The 19579-nt window shown below is 55.0% G+C and overlaps 7 protein-coding genes across 7 annotated transcripts; 2 read left to right on the top strand and 5 right to left on the bottom strand.

The window, feature by feature from the left end:
- Window positions 1-534: 534 nt before the first annotated feature.
- CCOS01_16355 (uncharacterized protein) lies at window positions 535-2041 on the top strand (the record flags this gene model as incomplete). The annotated part of the gene is made up of 3 exons (XM_060464491.1): window positions 535-651; window positions 950-1726; window positions 1820-2041. 3 exons carry the CDS (start codon window positions 535-537, stop codon window positions 2039-2041), a joined length of 1116 nt encoding a protein of 371 aa, XP_060304987.1.
- Window positions 2042-2698: 657 nt separating this feature from the next.
- On the bottom strand, window positions 2699-4037 carry CCOS01_16354 (uncharacterized protein; the record flags this gene model as incomplete). The annotated part of the gene is made up of 3 exons (XM_060464490.1): window positions 2699-3423; window positions 3488-3722; window positions 3798-4037. The coding sequence occupies 3 exons, from the start codon at window positions 4035-4037 to the stop codon at window positions 2699-2701; spliced, it is 1200 nt and encodes a 399-aa protein (XP_060304986.1).
- A 1087-nt stretch (window positions 4038-5124) lies between these two features.
- CCOS01_16353 (uncharacterized protein) lies at window positions 5125-9341 on the bottom strand (the record flags this gene model as incomplete). The annotated part of the gene is made up of 3 exons (XM_060464489.1): window positions 5125-8040; window positions 8164-9011; window positions 9062-9341. 3 exons carry the CDS (start codon window positions 9339-9341, stop codon window positions 5125-5127), a joined length of 4044 nt encoding a protein of 1347 aa, XP_060304985.1.
- Window positions 9342-10367: 1026 nt separating this feature from the next.
- Window positions 10368-11342, bottom strand: CCOS01_16352 (dual specificity phosphatase; the record flags this gene model as incomplete). Its single annotated transcript, XM_060464488.1, has 1 exon — window positions 10368-11342. One exon carries the CDS (start codon window positions 11340-11342, stop codon window positions 10368-10370), a length of 975 nt encoding a protein of 324 aa, XP_060304984.1.
- A 1418-nt stretch (window positions 11343-12760) lies between these two features.
- Window positions 12761-14084, bottom strand: CCOS01_16351 (peptidase family M28; the record flags this gene model as incomplete). Its single annotated transcript, XM_060464487.1, has 3 exons — window positions 12761-13033; window positions 13091-13834; window positions 13896-14084. 3 exons carry the CDS (start codon window positions 14082-14084, stop codon window positions 12761-12763), a joined length of 1206 nt encoding a protein of 401 aa, XP_060304983.1.
- A 1577-nt stretch (window positions 14085-15661) lies between these two features.
- Window positions 15662-16480, top strand: CCOS01_16350 (uncharacterized protein; the record flags this gene model as incomplete). Its single annotated transcript, XM_060464486.1, has 1 exon — window positions 15662-16480. One exon carries the CDS (start codon window positions 15662-15664, stop codon window positions 16478-16480), a length of 819 nt encoding a protein of 272 aa, XP_060304982.1.
- A 448-nt stretch (window positions 16481-16928) lies between these two features.
- On the bottom strand, window positions 16929-18797 carry CCOS01_16349 (AFG1-like ATPase; the record flags this gene model as incomplete). Its single annotated transcript, XM_060464485.1, has 3 exons — window positions 16929-17814; window positions 17883-18320; window positions 18394-18797. The coding sequence occupies 3 exons, from the start codon at window positions 18795-18797 to the stop codon at window positions 16929-16931; spliced, it is 1728 nt and encodes a 575-aa protein (XP_060304981.1).
- Between the last annotated feature and the right edge of the window lie 782 nt (window positions 18798-19579).

Below are 19579 nucleotides of genomic sequence, written 5' to 3'. Positions count from 1 at the left end.
ACAACGGGGGATCGACAGGCCCACCCACCCCAGTGACGGACATGAACAATTCAAAGTGCTTTTTCTGTCTGACCTTACCTACCTTCCTACCAACCACATGTTGTGTTACCCAAACGGCACGGACTTTGAGACTGAAACCTGGACCAAAAGTACTAATGGCACCAATTCGCGTGCTTCGTTGGCATTAGCGCAGCTTAGTGAGGGGACGCGTATTCCGGACTTACATGAGATAGGATGGGGGGACACAGGATCTATGCCGCAAGGATGCCACCAGGCTTTGATGCATCCCGGGCTCGAGCAAGCTATGGAGGGGAATAAATAGCAGTCGTCTCGCAGCTCTGGTTGAGGGGTGTCTATTGATCTAAAGATACCCAGCAGCTCCTCGACGGGCCCATCACCAAACAGTACTTTGACAAATCGACTAATAACCTCTTTTAGCTCCATCAAGGCGACTTATTCGTCCATTATTCACCTCATCAAAATCAAGAAGCTCAGAGTCTATTTGAGGACGAGTTGGAATAAGACATAGTCAATATGGTCAAGACTGTCGTCGTTCTCGGCGCCGCGTACGGCGGCCTGGCCGTGGCTCATCGTCTGCTCAAGCACACACGCCAGACAGAGCCGGACCTCAGAGTGATCCTGGTTTCAAAGGTGAGAGAGAATTTTCTACACTATAATTGGCACACATCAAGCTACTTGAAAATTCTCGATTCTCGAAATCGGACGACCTCTACAGAAGCTAGGGGTGTCACCGAGCTCCGGAGGCCCGTGGGGGCGGCGTAAGACAGCTGCAGGCGACCCACACTTATCTCACCTCTGCCTCCATCAGCGTTCAGAGGAGACGATGCAAAAATGAGATATATGAGGACAGGAGTTGGGCAGTGCCTTGGAAAAACACGAAACGGAAGGGAAAGGAAGTCGTGCGCAAAGGCTGATAAGAAAATGGCAGACAACTCACTTCTACTGGAACATGGGCTCCGTCCGCGCCATCGTGCCGGGCATCGTCAAAGATGACGAAATCTTCCAGCCCATCGAGTCCGGCTTCACATCCTACCCCAAGGAATCCTTCGAATTCGTCCTCGGCACCGCCACGGGCCTCGATGTGGCCCGCAAATCCGCCCTCGTATCGACCGCGTCCGGCCCCAGGTCCCTGCCATATGACTACCTCGTCCTCGCCACCGGCGCCCGCGCCGCCTCCCCCGACATGCCGTGGAAATCCTCCAATTCCCACGAAGAAACCCTCCGCCTCCTCCACGCGACGGCAGAAAAGGTCAAGTCCGCAAACCACATCGTCGTAGCGGGCGCTGGTCCCACGGGCGTAGAAGTCGCCGCCGAGATCCGCTTCGAGTTCAAGGACAAAGAGGTCCACCTCTTGGCGGCCGAAGACGAGATCCTCGCGGGCGACTCCATCGCGAAACCTGTGCAGAACGAGATTACGAGGCTCGGCGTGCAGGTCCGGAAGCACGCGCGCGTCGCGAATTCGCGCCCGCTGCCGGATGGCAAGACCGAGGTCAAGCTCATGAGCGGCGAGGTCATCCGGACGGATCTGTACCTCCCCACCATGGGCCTCGTGCCGAATACGGAGTACCTTGACCCCGGGATGCTGAACGAGCGCAAGTATGTGAATGTGGACGAGTACATGCGCGTCAAGGGCGTCGAGAACGTCTGGGCGTGCGGGGATATCGTCTCGTTTCCGAGGGCGGGCTTCATGCTCACGGATAAGCAGGTTCGTCGCCCCCAACCCCCCTATTCTCTATTTCTCTCACAACCTTCCCCTCTCTCTTATTAACATGACTGACATCTCCCCAAAACGTACCAGGCCGCCGGCGTCGTAAAGAACATTGAGCTCGCGCTCAAAGGCAAAGACCAAACCGTCGTAAAAGGCATGCCCGTCGACGTCTACGTCTGCGCCACGGGTCGCAGCCGTGGCGCGGGCCGCATCGGCTGGGTCAAGGCCCCTTCTCTCATGATCTGGGCCGTCAAGAGCCGGAACCTGGGGTTGCCCATGGCCGTGCCATATGCCAACGGCGGCCAGTGGTAAGCTCGTGATGGTGAGCTAGAAACAGAAACAGAAGCAGAAGCAGAAGCACGGCTTCTCGGTGTTTGGTGTTTTGATTCATGTAATTACACTTATACGGTTCTATCCAAATAATCTGGTACAAACTCGCGGAGAAGCGGCTACTAGTCTGGTCTCAATACTCTTGCCATTACCTCAATCATTCCCAGCCCCCCTCTCCTGTACTTGAAAACTGCGCTCTGATCATTTACCATGACCGATGACTCCCGAATGTCTCTATAGGAGAAGTAGGCCGCCAAAAAATAACGAGAAAGAAATCCGTTACTTCAATCCCCGTGCATTATTTGCTAAGCTTCTATTTTCTACCTCTTGGAAGCACAATCTTCAACTACAAGCCCCGCCTACCTCCTCTGCATCTCATCAATCTAAGCAGCGGACCGGCAAACATTATAGTCTTACATGCACGTGGAATATGCATCGAGATGGAATGATCAACTCCCTGAATTGAACGTGAGAAAGGGGTACCCAAACCAGACCGGGCCCGTCATCCCTACCTCGAAAGAAGACAAACATATAAAAGATAACCCAAGCAAGCCGCCCGCCCTGCACCAGAAACAGACGCTGTCAAATTTGGATTTTCCCTCTCCCTCCCTCCTTCACTCCCCCCACCAGCTCTCATCTTCATCTACTCGACTTCTCATCCTCAATCTCCCTCCGCAGCTGGTCAAGCACACCCTGCCGCGACGCGAGATGCGTCTCGAGACCCTCAACCTGCTCCTTGACCGTCTGCAAATCATCCGCTACCCCCTTCAGCCCACCACCGCCGCCCTGGCCCTTGCCGGCACCGCTCTCGAGGTCCTTGAGCTCCTTGCGCTTGTAGTCGAGCAGCTGCTCGAGCTCGCGCTTGACGAGAGCGGGCTTGCCGTCGCGCTTACCGCCCTTCTTGCGCTCCACGTCGGCCTCGATGCGGGCCATCTTCTCGTCCAGTTCCTGCAGCTGCTTCTTGAGGCGGACCTCCTCCCAGTCGTCCGTCTTGGCCGTGGAGAAGTCGGTTCCGCTAGACTTGAAGCCGCTGCGGCCCAGGCGGGTGAGGTACTGGTCGCCAAACTTGGCCTTGCGGCCCGTCGCCGTCGAGTCGTCGGCCTTTGTCGCCCATCGGGAGGCGCCGGGGGTCTGGTTGTCTAGTTGGTAGTCGATCTGGTTGCGCTCAAATGAGGCCCGGAGGGAGGCGGGGACGGTGCGCGGAATGCGGAAGCCTTCGTGGCGGTTGTTGAGGATGTGAAGGAAGGCGAGGCAGGCATCCTTGTTGATGGATTGGCCAGCTGAGGGGTTGATGAGGTTCCAAGCGGAGCGGATGTCGGTGTCGGGAACGTCGAGGGATTCGTAGAGGTCCTCGAGAGCAGTGACTGAAACGAATGCACTGTTAGTAAAAATAACACGGCGAATAGGGGCCCGCGCAAGTGAACCTACATGCTACTTGTCCCCGTGCGTCCCGGTTCTCTTGGTATATCGACTCGTACTTGGACTTGTCCGCTGGGCTCATGTACCAGTCGAATCCATCCTTCAGCCCTGGGGAGTCTGGATCGTCGTCGACTTGCTCAAACGCCACTTGCCTTCCTGTGAGCGCGCGATTCGCCTGGACGAGATGTGCCTTGGACTCAGGGACGAGCCAATCGGGGAGTGTCGTTGGGACATCTGAGTATTCCTGCCCATCCGAATGCGATTAGCAACTCTGTGCCATTCTCTCTTCCACTGCACATCCGACTCAAGGTATACTCACGCCATTCAGGATATCAAAAATAACTCTCATGGCAACGCAAAACTCCTCAAAGTCGAGATTTCCATCATTGTCGACGTCGGCGAGATCCCACACCCTCTCGAGCTGGTTGTCCGTCAGGCCGCTATTCTTCAGCACCGGCGCGGCCTGTTCTCCCGTCAGGAACTGGCCGCCGCCCGTCCGGGTGGAGAAGATGTTCCAGTACGTCTCGATTTCTTGTGCTTCGATGCGAGGAGGCGCCATGATGTGCGGTATGTGTAGATGTGTTCGTGTACACGGAGGAGAGCGTCGGTGGACGGAGGTTGACGAAGGGGGCCGGGCGAGCTTGCTCGGGCTTCGTTCGTGTGGCGGGAACTGCGGTGCGCAGATAGATGATTTTGTCTTAGGAGACTGCTTGATGTAGCAATTCGACGGAGATTTGGAGGATCTCGTGAACCGGAGATGGTGAAGGCTTGGCCGGAGAGGTGTCGTTGTTGCTGAGTGGATCGTCGTTGGGCCGCGTGGGACGGGAGCTCGGCCAAGGATGTGGATTTGGGGTAATCGGCGGGTTGGAAGTGGGAGGCGGTGCTTCTGTAACTTGGCTGAGCGTGCGCTCGGTGAGGGAAGCTCGGTGATGCAAGGTCGACCCACAGCTCGCCGTCACCAACCCCTGTTCACTTAGCTCAGCGCTAACTTACATAATACTGGTGGCATTTCTGACGGCCCGGATCAACGACATCTCAAGAAGCAGTTATTACATCACGAACCAAAGTGGACGTCATTTTGGGCAACCTGATATTTTTCCTAACTCATAACAAATCGCACTAATGCGATGGGTATCTCAACAAAATTAAGGGGCCTTTTCCCCAAGAAAACCTTCCCGAATTCCAAATGGGTATCATCCTCCGAACCAATGTCATCTGTAAGCCATCCATAGAGGTATGTGCAAAAGAGAAAGCCATCCGAATCCTGAGTCCTCCCCAATAACGAAACCAAATTCTCCCAAGTAGGAGCGCGATATGCAACGAAGACCAAAATCCGTCTCGTTGAAAAAGTGAAAGAAGCAAGAAAAAAGACCGCCGATGTAGCAAGAAAGATCTCGCAAACCAGGAGACCCGATGGCCGTATGTCTGGCATCTTGGGTCAACTTTTCCGCTGTAATGGTGTTCTTTTTTTTTTTTTGTGCTTTTTTCTTTTATGGTGCCTTATAGTAGGCAGAGTATGTCCCGCGATGCAATTGATGTATTCTTGCCGTCGAGCCAGGCTTGCAACCTTTCGCTTCTTGACACTTTGATGTTCATCGATGCTACTAGATCGCTGTAGGAATTCTCTAGCAAGGGCATCGGCCGAATCACTTGTCTGCCTGTTCGTTTTCTTTGCGCTTCTGAGCGGCGGCGGCCTTCTCAGCTTCAATCTCTCTGCGAATGCTAGCGGTAACGCCCGGGAATGGGGTTGGCGCAGCCTTCGGCTTGTAATGAAGCGAGTAGATGCTGTTGGGCCACGAAGCCATGTTCATAGCAATGCGCTCTCGGGCAAGCTGCATGGCAACGTCAGAAGGCCACCCCTTCTCGACCATCTTCAAGGCATAGTCCGCGCCATCGGGCACCGATACCCAAAACTCCTCGTATGTCTCATACTGAGGAGGGAACAACCTACCAAGCTTGTCCTGGCGAGGACGTCCTGGGGCCTTGAGATCGACTTTGCTCGAAGAGTTGTTTGAGGCAGTAGTATGCGATGATTGCTGGAAAGACGAGCGTTTCAGAGCTGGCGCTATGGCTGGCATGGAGGGCTCTAGGATCTCGATGTCGGGTTTGGGTGTAAGTGCCGGAGGGCGAGAACAAGCTCCAGAAAGCGATGACTGACGCTCGACAGTAGCAGACGGCTGCACTGTAGAAGTTGACGACGCGGACATACGCTCTTGGCTTCCCGGCTGACGACCGTGAGTTGTGAAATCGGTCATTAGAGCAGAGAATGGGTTCGGATTCGAATAGGGACTAGGGACCGAGGATTGACGCAGCTCACTAGCTGACGACTGCATGCGTAAAGCAGAAGCCGTGGGCATACGCTCTTGAATTTCATCCTGACGACGACTATACTCTGTGGGTGCAGTTTCCATAGCAGTGTATGAGTTCGAAGGTTGATAGGCTCTAGGAGTCGACGATTGACGCGGCTCAGCAGCAGATGGACGCGTGCCAAAAGAATCAGGATGAGGTGTGCGCTCAAAGCTTGTCGGTTGACGGACACCAGCTCTAGGTTCGGGCGCCGGAAAAGTAGCGTATGAACTCAAAGGCTCATAGGCTCCAGGAAGCGAGGATTGACGCAAGTTAGTACCAGACGGTCTCATCTCAGTAATGAAAGACGCGGGCATACGCTCGTAGCTCGTCGTTGGACGAACGTCAGCTCTGAAGTCGGTATATGAGTTCGAAGGCTCATTGCTGTATCTAGAGACTGGGGTCATTCTGTCCTGGTACTGGGCAGTTCTCTGCACGTGAGGCTGATCAACGCTAGCTTGACGGCTGCTCTCGGTAGACTGGTTCGTCTTCGGTTTGTTTCGATGTCTCCGACTCGGCACGGCACCTTTGGCCGCCTGCGGGAGCATTGGCTCGGTGCTGGGAACTGGGTTGTTCGCCGGAGGTGTAGCAGCGTTCAGAACGGGAGAACTGTTCGCGGGGGTCTGCATAGTCGTCGACTGGTTTGTAGCTCGCTTCACGGTAGCTTGGCTCGCGGTAGCTTGGTTCGTGGCAGTCTGGTCCGTGGCAGCTTGGTTTGCAGCAGCTTGATTTGCAGCAGCCTGATTCGCAGCAGCAGCAGCAGCCTGCACGGCAGCGATGTTTTCAGGTCTGGGATACTTGCGGGGACGTCCTCGGCCACGCTTGACGGGTATAAGTACTCCGTCAGGACCCATCACCTGCGGTTGGGGCAGAACGGCCGCAGCCTTCTTCGCAGGGCGGGCTCTCTTGGGCTTGGGAACATAGTCACCATCGCTGTCATCAGCCGCACGTTTGCGGGATGGCTTGGTAGAGCTCTTGGTGGATGGAGCTTCGGGACTGTCCATGCGCATAGCCGGAGTTCGGGCTGTGTTGGTGTTTCTCGTGGGAGGAGCGACCGCGGGTCTCGCTGGAGTAGCAGCCATAGGTCTCGCAGATTCATCAGTCAAGTCAATGACAGTGCGTGGGCGCGAGTCTCTGGCGACAACCGCAGGGGTGTTGTGGAAAGTGATTTCTTCCTGGACTGGAGGCATGGGAGCATTCAATGCAAAGCGAGGCTCTTTCTCTGTAGATACCGCGGACACCTCAGAGCTTCCAGGGACTCTAGATACCTTCGAAGCCTCAGAGATTGTAGAGCTCTGGGGAATATTGGCGACTGCAGAAAATTCGGGGGCTTCGAAGAGCTTGGGGGCATGAGAGACCGCAGGTGCTTCAGAGACTTCAGACACTCCAGGAGCTCCAGACGTATCGGTGCTCGGCGTCGGATGCGAAGGCTCCATGTTCAAGTTGGAGTTCGGGTTGGCGCTCGGGTTGGCGTTCGCGGCGGCTTTCGAATTCGCGTTGGAGTTCGCGTTGGAGTTCGCGTTGGAGTTCGCGTTCGAGTTGGCATTCAAGTTGACGTTCGAGTCCTCCTCAGTATTGTTCTCCTGCTGGCTGGCCTCCTGAGCAACACTCTGGTGAGCAGTCGCCTGGATAGCGGGCACCTCCGGTCGAACAACTGGAAGTAACATCTCGTCGACGAACCAATCGGGGTGGTTGCTGTAGAGATGTTTCTTGTAGTCAGCTGACTGGAAATATTCGTAGGCAGGTGAGTCGGAAGGCTTCCTGTTGGGGTCCACCTCATCAATATAAGAAATGAAGGGCTGAGGCACCGCTGAGCTTGCGCTCTGTGGAGTCGACTGGTCCTCATCATGAGCCTGCAATACGGGGAGAGACGGGTTCGTAGAGATGCGAGTATGGTCCACGGGCAGCTCTGGCTCTGCGAAGAAGGGGCAGGGCATGAGATCCTCTGCCTCGGGCAGGAGTCCTTCGAAGTGGAACAAGGGGTCGGCCGGCAGATTGTTGTCTTGAGCCTCGTGGGATGCTTCGTTGATTGCTTGATCATCGGGAAGCGGGTACTCCTCATATTGATCATACTCCTGCGCCTGAGTGACTTCAAGGTTGCCATCGGCAGCAGACTGAAAGCTCTCATAGGAGACAGCGGGGCGGTTGCGATACTTGTGGACTTCGGTGGGATTGTAAAGCTCGTCCATGTCCAAGTTATCAAAAACCCATGCATACTGCTGACCGTTAGCCCAGTTCTCGTCTTAACTTCAAAGGCGAGAGCCGCCGAGGTTCACGTCAAGAACAACGGACGAATTGCAAAGGAAGACATAGAGATGAAAGAATAAGAAGGAGCTTACCTGGTTGTTCTCGCCAAAGATTGGGTTGCTCTGAGCGTACACTTGACCGGCACTGTGAGGCTCACTCACTGACTCTGGAGTAGGAGTGCCATGCTGCTCTGTGGGATTGGTCGCAGACGATGTGCTCGCCTGGCTGCCCTTCGCCAGATCCAAAGGAGGGAGGTATGCTTGAATCTGCAATACCCTGTTCACCAACTCATGGTACTTCTCGTCGTACTGATCGTGCCAAGTTTGCGATCCGTTATGACCAGGATTGTCGATGTCGTGCACATCTGGACCATTCTTGCCTTTCTCAAGGATGGCAATGCAGGAGGCCAGAATCTCCCGCTCAATTGGAATCTGGAGGAAGCCCTCTGAGATCCCGCGGCACTTCTCAAGTCCTCGGATGTGCTCGCCTAATCCTGTTTGGCACAAGTACTGGCAGGCTCTCTCGTACTCGTCGGGCTTGATGGTGTGAGTAGGAAGATCCGGCTGGTGCAGGAAATTCACGCCGTCTCTCGATGGCCCTTGGGCATGGATCAGGTCGAGGAGTTCAGAGACGCCCATCTTGTCGCAGGTCTCTGCCCACCCCTGGATCAGGCGGTGGTACTGAATGTAGGCCACAACAAAGTCAATGACATCTGGAGTGGTTAAGCCCAGAGCCCGGGTTGCCGAAGCAAAGGTCTTGGAGCCACAAAGGACCTCCAGCAAGACCCATTGAGCGCCGTGGCCGAGGTGAGCCCAGGCAATGGGCTCAACCTCCCCAGGCTCTGGGCTGCCCCAGTCCATGTTTGTCGAGAGCCCCTCGCCCTCGTCCTCACCCTTGGCCTCACGCACGCCCTCCGGCCGCTCGTCCTCCTCCTTCTCCTCTGCGGCTTATCAGTGGGATATACGATGAGTAGGAGTAAGAAGTAATTACCGTCGTCACTAAAGTGCTCGGGGGAGGGGTTCTGCTCTCGCAGCCAGGCGTCCAGCTCGCCCCGGTCTCTCGCCTCCACATACTCATCCCCCGGACCGCGCTGGTTCAGGGGGATAGTTGGGAAGGACGCCCAACGAGCCGCGCCGGGGTCAAAGACCGGGTCTGGGTGAACCCAGGCCGGCCTTTGAACCCCGAGCGCATACGGCTCCTGGTACCTACCCCTCTGAACTGCCTGAGTCGAGCGCCGCAGCGCACGCTTCCGGCCGCCCGCTTCCTCCATCTTTCGATGGGTATTAGTATGCGATATTCCCATGGGGGGTGGATTGGGAGAGCAGCGGCGACTACTTACTTCAGTGGTGATGGTGAGTGTGATGAATTTGGAATGGCGGATGAGGCAAAGTGAGAGGTAAGTGGGAAAAGTGAGGTGTGGGTTGAGAGAGTGAGAGAGTAGGGCTTGTGTGAGAGTGAAAAGAAGGATTGTTGACAGCCAAGTGAGATTGTTTGGACCAGAAATCTCGCGTTCGTGAGAGAGATGTATGAAGAAGGAGCAGTGGGGCCCGGAAGAAAAAATTGTCGAGGCGGCTGCTCCTTCCTCGTTGTCATGGAAGGGTTGCGTGTAGGGTGAAGTGAGATGAGATGAGTCCTGCGACCTGAGGTTCACCGGAGGTCGGTCTCTCCCCATGGGATAGCCTCAAGCAGGCTTGTTGACTGGCCCAGGGGGTCAATTTCTACCCCGGTGGCATGGTGTAGTTGCACTGAGGATGACTACAGCGAATTGGTCCTTTCTATATCATGATTCGCATCCTTTCGATGGGTGATCTATCTACCGAGGAAACACTGAGAATACGACAATAACAGCCCGTGGCCTATCCTAGAAGAAGAATGAGTGAATAATATCTATATGAAAGTTTCATGAGACCAATTTGACCTGCATACTTGTCTATTACGTAAATAATTCAGACCATAGTCATTATATGTGTGACCTTTTGTACTGGGCGTGTCTATCTACGCAACAAATCGTCTTAGAATGGGCACAATTTGAGATAGTGTAAATGCTGGAATCTGATAGCGGTGAAAGCAGGTCTAAACTGCCCTGAGAGAAAGTCGTTGCCGACTGAAACGGGTATACTGACTGACACCTTTGACGCCTATCCATGTTCCCAAAGCAAAGTTCTAATTCCCCATAATGAGTCTGCTCCTAATGACGGCTGAAGGCGGTCTTCCTGCTGACGCCAAAATCACTGATGCAATGCCTCCGCTACAAATCTCTTCAGCTCCAGGTCTCTGCGATCGACTAGAGGCGTCCCTACGCGACTGTATCCCGATCACGAAACGGGACAAATTTGCCCCTGTCCTGGTACCGCTCACGATCCGCGGCGAATGTCTCATATCCTCCGCCCTGCCTGTCCTCGTCGTCAAGAGTTGTTTCGATACCGCGCTTGCCGCCTCTACCGGTGTATCCTTGCGACTGGCCGGCTCGAGGAACATCTCTGGTCACATCAGAGACACTTCTTTGGGCATTGAGGATGTCTTCGTATGCTTGTAGCATCCTCTTCCCATCCTCGTCGAAGTTGGCGGAGAATCGTTGCATGGAGACAAATTGCACGGATGAGATCATATCCTTTCCGTACATGGTCATGATGTAAGCTGCAGCAACGAAAGCTGAACGGTCGTTTCCTGTTTCGCAAACAAGGAGAATCTTGCCACTCCTGAAGCTTTCATCATCGACTGCCATCCGGCCTTCCTGCGCACCCACAACTTGACTGCGATACACGTCGATCAGATGCCCATTGATTTTCCTCACCACCTCTGGGAAGCCACGGATCAATTCAGAGTTGTCCAAGACGTCTAAATATTCGACTTGTATGCCGAGCTTCTGCGCTACCTTGTCGACACTCATCAGTCGAGCTTGAGCCACCCTGGCATGTCGTGTAACAATGACCATGGTGATTCCCTCCTTGGCAAGCCAAGCTTCGTCGCGAGCAACAGATAACGGACCGAGATATAGGAAGTCCAGGAGCGTCTGTGCCTTTCGTCGAGCCTCGTAGTTCCAGCCAACTGACCTGTCTGTGGCAGTCTGTGTCTTGTCCCGAGTTATGATTCTGATATCCTCGCTCGTAAGGCGCATGGCATCGACATTGTTGAATGAGGGGGTAAAGGCGCAAGTAGCGTCGCCTTTAGCAAATGTCATGGGAATGGGTATATAGGGAGGACTGGGGGGCCTGTGGCTGTACGGAGCTGTGGCGATGGCATGCTCTTTCGGCTCCTGGGGTTCCTCCATGTTTGCTGATGCTCAATGCGGGGTTTAATGAAAAGCAGTCGGCAATGAGATGTGTTTCGTTGCGGGAGTGCAAGACGCACTGACTCGAGGCAAGCAGTGCAAGGTGCCTTTGTTCGCAGTGTTCGTATGTTGCTTATACTGTCTTGGCACACAAGCAAAGCTAGATTGCCGAAAAGTTGATCAAGCGAAGAAATGGGAATCAAAGCAACGTTCCGGGCCCAGTTATGAGTGAAATCGGAAAGGATAAGACGTTGGCTGAAGCGGTGGTGGTTTGGATGATGTTGATGTAAAGTTGAGAGGTGGAGTAGGAAAGTACAGAATCTGGGTTGCAGGCTTGCGGGAGGTGTCGAATCGGCAGACTGGGCCGGAGCGAGCTTAGACCCCCTGTGCGGCGGGCGTCTGTACATACAAACCCGCCCCACTCTGAAGCCTAGACCCATCGGAGACGTCCTGGAAGCAACCTGACCATGTGCCAATCCCAATTCCAACGTCGCTTCCCCAGAGCAGAACCTTTATGGAACGGTTACCTGCCGTCGCATGCACGTCAGTGACATTACCTCAGTATCCTCCTTACCTGCCAAGGTTCGCAAGCCTACCTTAAGGTAGGAACGAGGGCAAGACTGCAGTTGAGAGGCATCTTTGGGCGGGGCCCATGCAGCTAATTTGATTAGATAACCAGGCGACTTATGCAGGTACCTACTTAAGTTTTCTGGAGACCTTAGTCGAGCCATCTTTCCACGGAGCCTCCAAGAGATGGCAACCTGCCTCTTGGGACCGTGTCAAGTCAAGTCATTGAGAGTTTAATTCAAGCTGACTTTCTCTGTCGCCAAAGAAGACGCCAGTGGGCGACCAGGACCACTTGCTGACCGTTCGTTGAGCCAAAGCCTTCACTGGGATATCAACTGTATGACTGAATGCAAAATGTAAGCTTGCCGCACACCAAGACGCGAAGGCGATGCTGCTCTTCTTTACTAGACAATCCAGACAGCGAGTCTAATCCAATAGTGTAATGAATGAGGGTTTCAGCCTGTATCAGAAATAACTTCCGTGTAGACTTATTAGTGAAAAATGATACCAATCAAATATCGATATCTCGCCATCCGCCTATGGGTGCCTCCTTCCAGGTTCCGGATGAACATCACTGTTCTGTTGATGATGCGGCCGCCTTTTCGTAGCAAAGAATAACTACACGCGATTGCTCAACAGCTGCTCGAAGGCCCGCCATTCGGCTTTACGGAGTGCCCTCTCTGCCGTAAATGGGCCGGAAAATAAGAGCGCCAAAGGGCAATTCGATCATATAAGCAACTTCCACGGGCGAGCATGATGAGACGTAATCTTATCGCATGAAAGCATCATCTATTCAAAATACGTAGGGCATCATAACTAATATCATGCGTATGCATCATTCATCCAGCCGTTTACAACTCCTCGGAAACCTGGCCTTGCTTCTCCAGAGCGGCGAAGTCGGTGAAGCCAAGCTCGTACACGAGGCCAAGAGTCATCTTGGCGTGCTCAAGCATGTGGTCAAACGACAAGTACTTAATGTTGTCATCGGTGCTGTGAATGTGCTTGTCAGAGTCCTCGAAGGCAGACTCGATCACGAAGGCGGAGGGGTAGCCAGCCTTGCTTGCAGAGGCATGGTCGGAGCAGGCGTATCCACACTTGGTCTCGACGTAGGGAACCTTGCAGTACTGCAATTATGTGAGTACAAACTCGTGCCGGCAACTATGGGATTCATTTTGACTTACCTCGACGATGACCTTCTTGATGAAGCCGGTCAAGCCGGGATCAACAAAGTCGGTAATGACACCGACGCTCTCAGGCTTTCCAGCATCGAGCGTTCCTTGAACAAATCCAGTCATATCCTGCTGGAGCATGGCCTTGATGTCGCGTCCATCCTGCTCGTAGGACGAGAAAATGGCCTGGCTACCAAGCAGACCGCCCTCCTCGGCGCTGTACCAGTGGAACTCGATGGTGTTGTCAGCCTTGCCAGAAATGACATCCTTGGACTTAAGGAGGGTGCGGAAAGCCTCGAGAATGGTCATGGAACCACTGCCATCGTCATCGGCACCGGGCGCGGCGAGAATGGAAGGCAGCCACAGGTTGATGGAATCCTGGTGCGCACCGATGACGACGGTGCTGTTAGACTTGCCCGGGATGGTGACAATGATGGAGCTCTGTTGCCAGGTGTGGGGGAAGGCCTCGGCGTAGACGTGCTTGTCGGCACCAGCGTCCTTGATGATGGTGTTCAGCTTTGCCAGAAGCCATTCGGAAGACTGGCGGCCGTAGTCGGACTTGAAGTAGCGGGTGTGGAAGCTCGTGAACTTCTCCAGGTTGGTCTGGATCTCCTTCTTGTCAAGGTCCTTGATGAGAGGCTTAACCTTGTCCTGGAGGCGACACTTCTCGGGGAAGACGCTCTTCTTCGTCTTGGTGTGGAGGCGGTTTGCACCGAATTCCTTGTGGTCGGTGATATCGAAGAAGCGGTTTCCGTTCTGCGAGGCGTCATGTCAGCACTTCTGCAAATAAAAGGAGCGGTGATGAGGAGAATCGTACTCTGCGAAGCTCCCACTTCTCCTCCTCAGTCACCCAGCGAGTGTTGCCTGGGGCGAGTTCGATCAGGTACTTCTCGGGCTCGGAGCCGGCGGGATACAGCTGGACACGGTTGATCTCCTCCTCAGCAACAAAGCGAGCGCTGACCGAGTGGGCCAGCACGGCAAGAGGCAAAGCTTTGGCGACCTTCATCTTGAATGAATAGTATGGGTTGGTGATGATACAATCTGGGGATGATGTGGGAGGTATGTAAGGTACTCAGGTGGATGTTGTTGAAGGGGACGGGAAGATGGCTGGCGTCATGTCGGCAGCACTGATAGGTGCCTAGATAAGATAAGGTAGCTAAGCGTCAGCAGGTCTGCGACAGCTCGGCAAGCTCCCCTGTCTCGAATCCATCCTCACACATTCCCCGCGGGTTGCCTGGGTGCCTGGCACGCCACCAATGCTTGCAAGCGGGTACCTTGCCTTAGGTACGTACCTCGGATGTCCGTAAGACCGGAACAGATGAGATGCCTTACCTAATCATCCAGCTCCCATCCAGTAGGTACCTGACTGAACGGTTTCCTTCGCCTTCATCTGGCAACACACAGTTATGTAAAGTTGCCACTGCTATAACATTGTTGACGGGTTCCTTGAAAGACTCAACCTCGCTGTTTCGCAGCGTGTTTACTGCAGGCAACGTGGGTTATTACCCTTCTGTTTTAGGCGGACCCCCAAGGTATTCGGGCGACCCGATGGAAAGCTCCAAGGTAGGTAGGTACCTTAAGGCTTACCTTTATGAGCAACTTTCGGCTCAGCGAGCCAATCAATGCGGGCACCTTGTGATCATGCTTAGCCATCAGTCACCCTGAGATTCTTCATCGCCTCCCGCCAAAAAGCAAAGAGGAATACATGCAACACCAGGCATTCGCCGGTCGTCTCCGACCCGACTACTACTCTGGCCCTCGTCGGTTTATCTAGGAGAGAGCGGACGGGATCTCGAGTTCTCCAGCGGGTGTGGTCGCATGTACTTGGGTTGGCGCCTGGGGAAGCCCAATTCCGCATCGCACTGGGCTACCGGCACTTACTGCTGACGGATGCTGGAGCGTGTCGGAGCGGGTCTACGTGCCCCATAATGTCTCGGACTCGGTGTCTGGTCCGTTGAAGGATCGCGGGGCCTCTCTGTACTTAGTAGGCACTCATAGGATACCTTGACTACTTACCCAAAAGATGCTGAAAATTCTGTCGTAAGATCTCTAGACCCGTAGCCCAAAATTGATCGCTTGGTGGGTTTGTCAGCATGAAAAGACACACACGGTACCACCCGTTTCCAAGCCTGCCCGTCGTCCCGTTCGTGTGGAGCTTCGGTGCTCATCGGACACCGGTACCGACTTACCTCTTTAAGCTCGTCTGAATACCAAACATCGACAGCCGCTACCTTACAACATGGAGTGCTGTCCCGAACCCCCGACAACGTTTAATGGGCGAACAGACGCCGGGCTTGGACCTCTTCCTTTGCCATCCTCAGGCAGTAAATGATATCATGAGGGGAGCAACCGCAGGTTCCCCAAGCACATCCCCGCCGCGTGTATAAAGTGCCGGTTGCAGCCGGCGCACATTCCTAGTGAGATGACCTGCATGTGTTCCTCCTGCATTCGTCCGACCTTGTGAGCCAAGCTAGGTAGGCTCACGATATATCTCGACGACATCTCTTGAATCTAGCCATCTCACACACCAGCACCACATCCATCTAAGCTCAATCGCGCACGAAACGAGTGCTGCCTTCTAAGATGGCGGCCTCCAAATCCGAGAAGCCAAACTTCGACCTCATCAAGCGCGGCGTCAAAAAGTCCAATGTGCCAGGAACCCTCACCTTCCTCGGCCTCCGCGGTCTCGACCCCTTCTTCCAATACAAGCTCGTCGCCGGCGGCTGGGGCGCCGCCGCCCTCGCTAAGATCGGCATCAACACCATCCCCCTCAACGTAGCCGCCCTCTCCACGACAGGCGTCGCCATCCTCGACGACCTCCACCTGCCGCTCCCGCACCTCATCCTCCTCGGCATGTCCGTCGGCTCCTTCGTCAAACAAGCCTACTGGCTCGTCGGCATCTCCGCCGAGGAATTCCCGCCGTCCTCCGCTGTTGGCGTGAGCTTCTACAACACCCTCGTCAACAGCGCAAACTCCCTGCTCCTCCTCGCGGCGTCCACCTCCGTCCTGACCTCCCCACGCGACTTCCCGGGTACCTCTCTCCCCTACCAGGTCGTCCTGGGAAGCGTCCTCTACGGCGTCGGCATGTTCCTCGAGACGGCGTCCGAGTGGCAGCGCAAGCAGTTCAAGGCCCGGCCCGAGAACAAGGGCAAGGTCATGCGCGGCGGGCTCTGGAAGCTGGCGCGGCACATCAACTACGGCGGGTACGCGCTCTGGAGGGCGGGATACTGCATGGCGGCGTCAGGCTTCATCGGGGGTACGATCATGGGCGTGTGGCAGGCGGTGGACTTCCTCACGCGCGGCGTGCCGGCGTTGAATGAGTACTGCTCCAAGCGGTACGGCGAGCAATGGGTTGACTTCAAGAGGGAAGTGCCCTGGGTTCTGCTTCCCGGTATTTACTAGTTTGCCGTAGATGGTACAATCATAATACTTTTCCCACATATGCAATCGCTGGTGGCCTTCTGGGAACAAGCATGGCCAAATGATGAGAGTCTGAAATGAATCCCGATCATCGAGATGTGTTGTCTTGACTGAGCCGAAGAATCATGTCTTGAACGAGGATGGTTTATATACATAGACCTTCCGGCCAAGATATGCGAGTTTCCCGTAAATGCAGTCCTGCCGTAGCATCATAAACGAACCCAATGCTCATGAAAAGACGAAAAGGGGGCCGTTGGCGCATGCCACCACCTAGATACCCCGGACGGGTAACATATAAGAAACAAGTGAGCCCCCTTTTCCCAACAGCTACAGCCATGACGCAGCCGAAAGCTGGCAGCAACCCAGTCAAAAAGGGGACGGCCAAACGGGGTAAAATGCTTTCCCTCTGACGTTAAAACAACGCTCGCTTCTACATGCTGTCCTCCATCTGCCGACTCCGGACCTTGGCCCAGTCGTCGCGCTCCTTCTTGCCGCCCTGCTGCTCCAACCCCATACCGCGCTCAACCCACTCTTTGCTGCCCATGTGACTTAGACGCGACAGCGCGCGCGCAAACGCAAACGCCTCCTCGTCTCCCGAGAACAGGCCCGACATGCCCTTGATGGAATCAATATTATGGTCCAGGTCCTCCAGGAGATGCGTCGCCGCCGCGGTATCACCGCCGCTCTGCTGCTGTCCGGCCTCGTCCTTCTTCCCTTGCTTCTCCAACGACTCCTCCAGCTCGGCGCGGGAGACGAACAGCTCCGTCAGCGGCTTCTCCGTCGTCAGCACCAGCTTCGCGTGCGACTCGTACACGGCGTCGATGAAGGTGATGAAGCGTCGGGCGAGGTCGCGCTGGCGGTACGTCATGCCGGGGCAGTCGGTGATGACAAAGGCGTCGTAGTTGCGCACCAGCTCGAGGTAGTCCGCCGCCGACGTGGCCTTGCCGATGAGCTCGTCAAAGGTGAACCACGCGCAGCGGCCGCTCACGCGCGGCACGTGGATCTCGCGGCCCCAGACGTTCTGCACCTCCGGATGCGGCTCCGGGTTCTCCGGGTCGCCGAGGAAGCGGAACCACTTCTCGGCGTGGAAGGTCGCGTGCGCGTCGAGCGGGGTGTGGTACACGCCCGAGGGCGGTCTCGGGATCTTGCGGTAGTCTGTCGGGGAGTCCAGGTTGATGACGTGGAGCCTGCTCTTGAGCAGCTTGATCGCGGGGATGAAGGATTCTCGCTGGATGCCGTTCTTGTAGAGTTCGTCGGGGTGTCGGTTCGATGTCGTGACCAGTACGACGCCATGTGACATGAGCGCTTCTAGTAGCCTGCCCCCCCGGTGTGTCAGTTTGCGACAGTGTTCCCTCTTCTCGCGCGGTTTCCCTTTCTAGCTCACCTTCTCAGAATCATGGCGTCTGCCACGTCGGTACACTGAAACTCGTCGAAACAGAGAACGTTGCCCTGCGCCGCGATCTGCGCTGCCACAAAGGGAACGGCGTCGACGTCGTTGCCGTGCTGCATCTTCATCTTGTGTAGCCGCTTGTGGACATCCTGCATGAAGTTGTGGAAGTGGATGCGCGTCTTGGTCTTGACGGAGCTCGGCAGCGTGTCGTAAAACAGATCCATGAGCATCGTCTTGCCGCTACCGACATCGCCAAAGAGGTACAGTCCGCGGGGCAAGTTACTCGGGATCGCTCCTATCGCAGCCTCGGCAGCCTTTCCCCCGCCGAACCAGGATCCGAACATTGACTTTGCGGGCTTGATGGACTCGAGAGTCGGCTGCTTCACTTCGGGCGCATGGTAGTTGACCAGCTCGTCGTGGAGGTGCTGGAGGCTCTGGATGATACCTGTCCCTCGTCAGCATGTGATTCTCCCCCCTGCCAATGTCAGCTCCTGGGAGAGCAAACTTGCCCCTCTGATGCTCGTCGTTGCGCAAAATGCCGTTGTCGACTCGGCGGTCGTATTCTTGTATCGGGCCGTGTTCATCTTTTGCAGCTGCCTTCTCATTAGCCCCCCTTGCGCCACCAAACTGTTTTCGCGATTCTGGCTCCCTACCCCTGTTTCCCTCTGTTGCTGTCGCTACCGCCGAAGCCGTCCTCCTCTGGCCCCCATTTCTGGTTTGTTGCGTAAGGATACTCGGTAACGGACGCAACCTTCCAGCGCTTGTGTTGTGTCTATTAGCAAGGCAAGTTGTGCAAAGGGAGCGTCGGTTGACGGCCTGCTCTGTGATGCCTCGGGTTGGGGCGGCAGAGCCGTTGAGCGATGCGCCCACTCTGCGGAGGGGAAGTGAGGATGCAGCTGCACGGCGCATGGTGGCTGGTCAAGAGGGACCAAGGTGAACAAAAGTCAAATGGAGAAAAAAAAAGTCTGGGGTATTAACAAGAACAATGCATGTTGCAAGCATGCGCGCGCTGTTGAGATGATCGTTGTCGCAGTGTTTTGGGGACACAACCAAGCGGCTTCGGAGATGTCTCGTGGGATTGAAGGTGTGTGTGAAATCAACAAAAATAGACTGGTCGGCCGGTAAAAGATACCGGAGAAAATGACGCTATTGCCTGCCCGCGGGCCGGCTCTCACAACTGGCGCCCGAATTGACACTAGCACTGGAGAGACGGTGGAGAACCTATAAGAGGCCCTGATGCCTCTATCCGCCGTAAATTCGACGGTGGGGAAGCCGAAAGATGCCGAACTCCGGACCATGCCGACTTCGGTCTGACTGACTGGATGGCTGCTCACCGAAGGTGAGGTTCCTTAGGGTGACGCTCAGGCCATGATCTGACTTCCAGTTCGTCTCTTTCCTCCCGAGCTTTCATCTGAGGAGAGGATTGGCACTGGCCAAAAACGAATTGGAAGTATTGCTCAAAGTGGTAGATGTTTCTTTGGTGGTCTTCCTTTCTCATTTACCCTGAATGTTGTCTAATTGCATATGGTCTCGAAGGAATCGAGATAGGCAAAATAACCGTGTTATTCACGACAGCTCATCAAGCAGATTCCATAAAGACGCCGACGAGCGACCAGGGAACGAGTGTTCCATCTAGCCGGCCCATATCTTTCTGATTTCACTCATATGTAAAACGTTTCTTTTTGAGAAGC

The sequence above is a fragment of the Colletotrichum costaricense genome (genome assembly GCF_030867565.1).
Source record: "Colletotrichum costaricense strain IMI 309622 chromosome Unknown Scaffold_29.1, whole genome shotgun sequence".
Classification (NCBI taxonomy): domain Eukaryota; kingdom Fungi; phylum Ascomycota; class Sordariomycetes; order Glomerellales; family Glomerellaceae; genus Colletotrichum; species Colletotrichum costaricense.
Note: the sequence above shows the minus strand (reverse complement) of the source record. Positions and strands in the feature narration are given on the sequence as shown.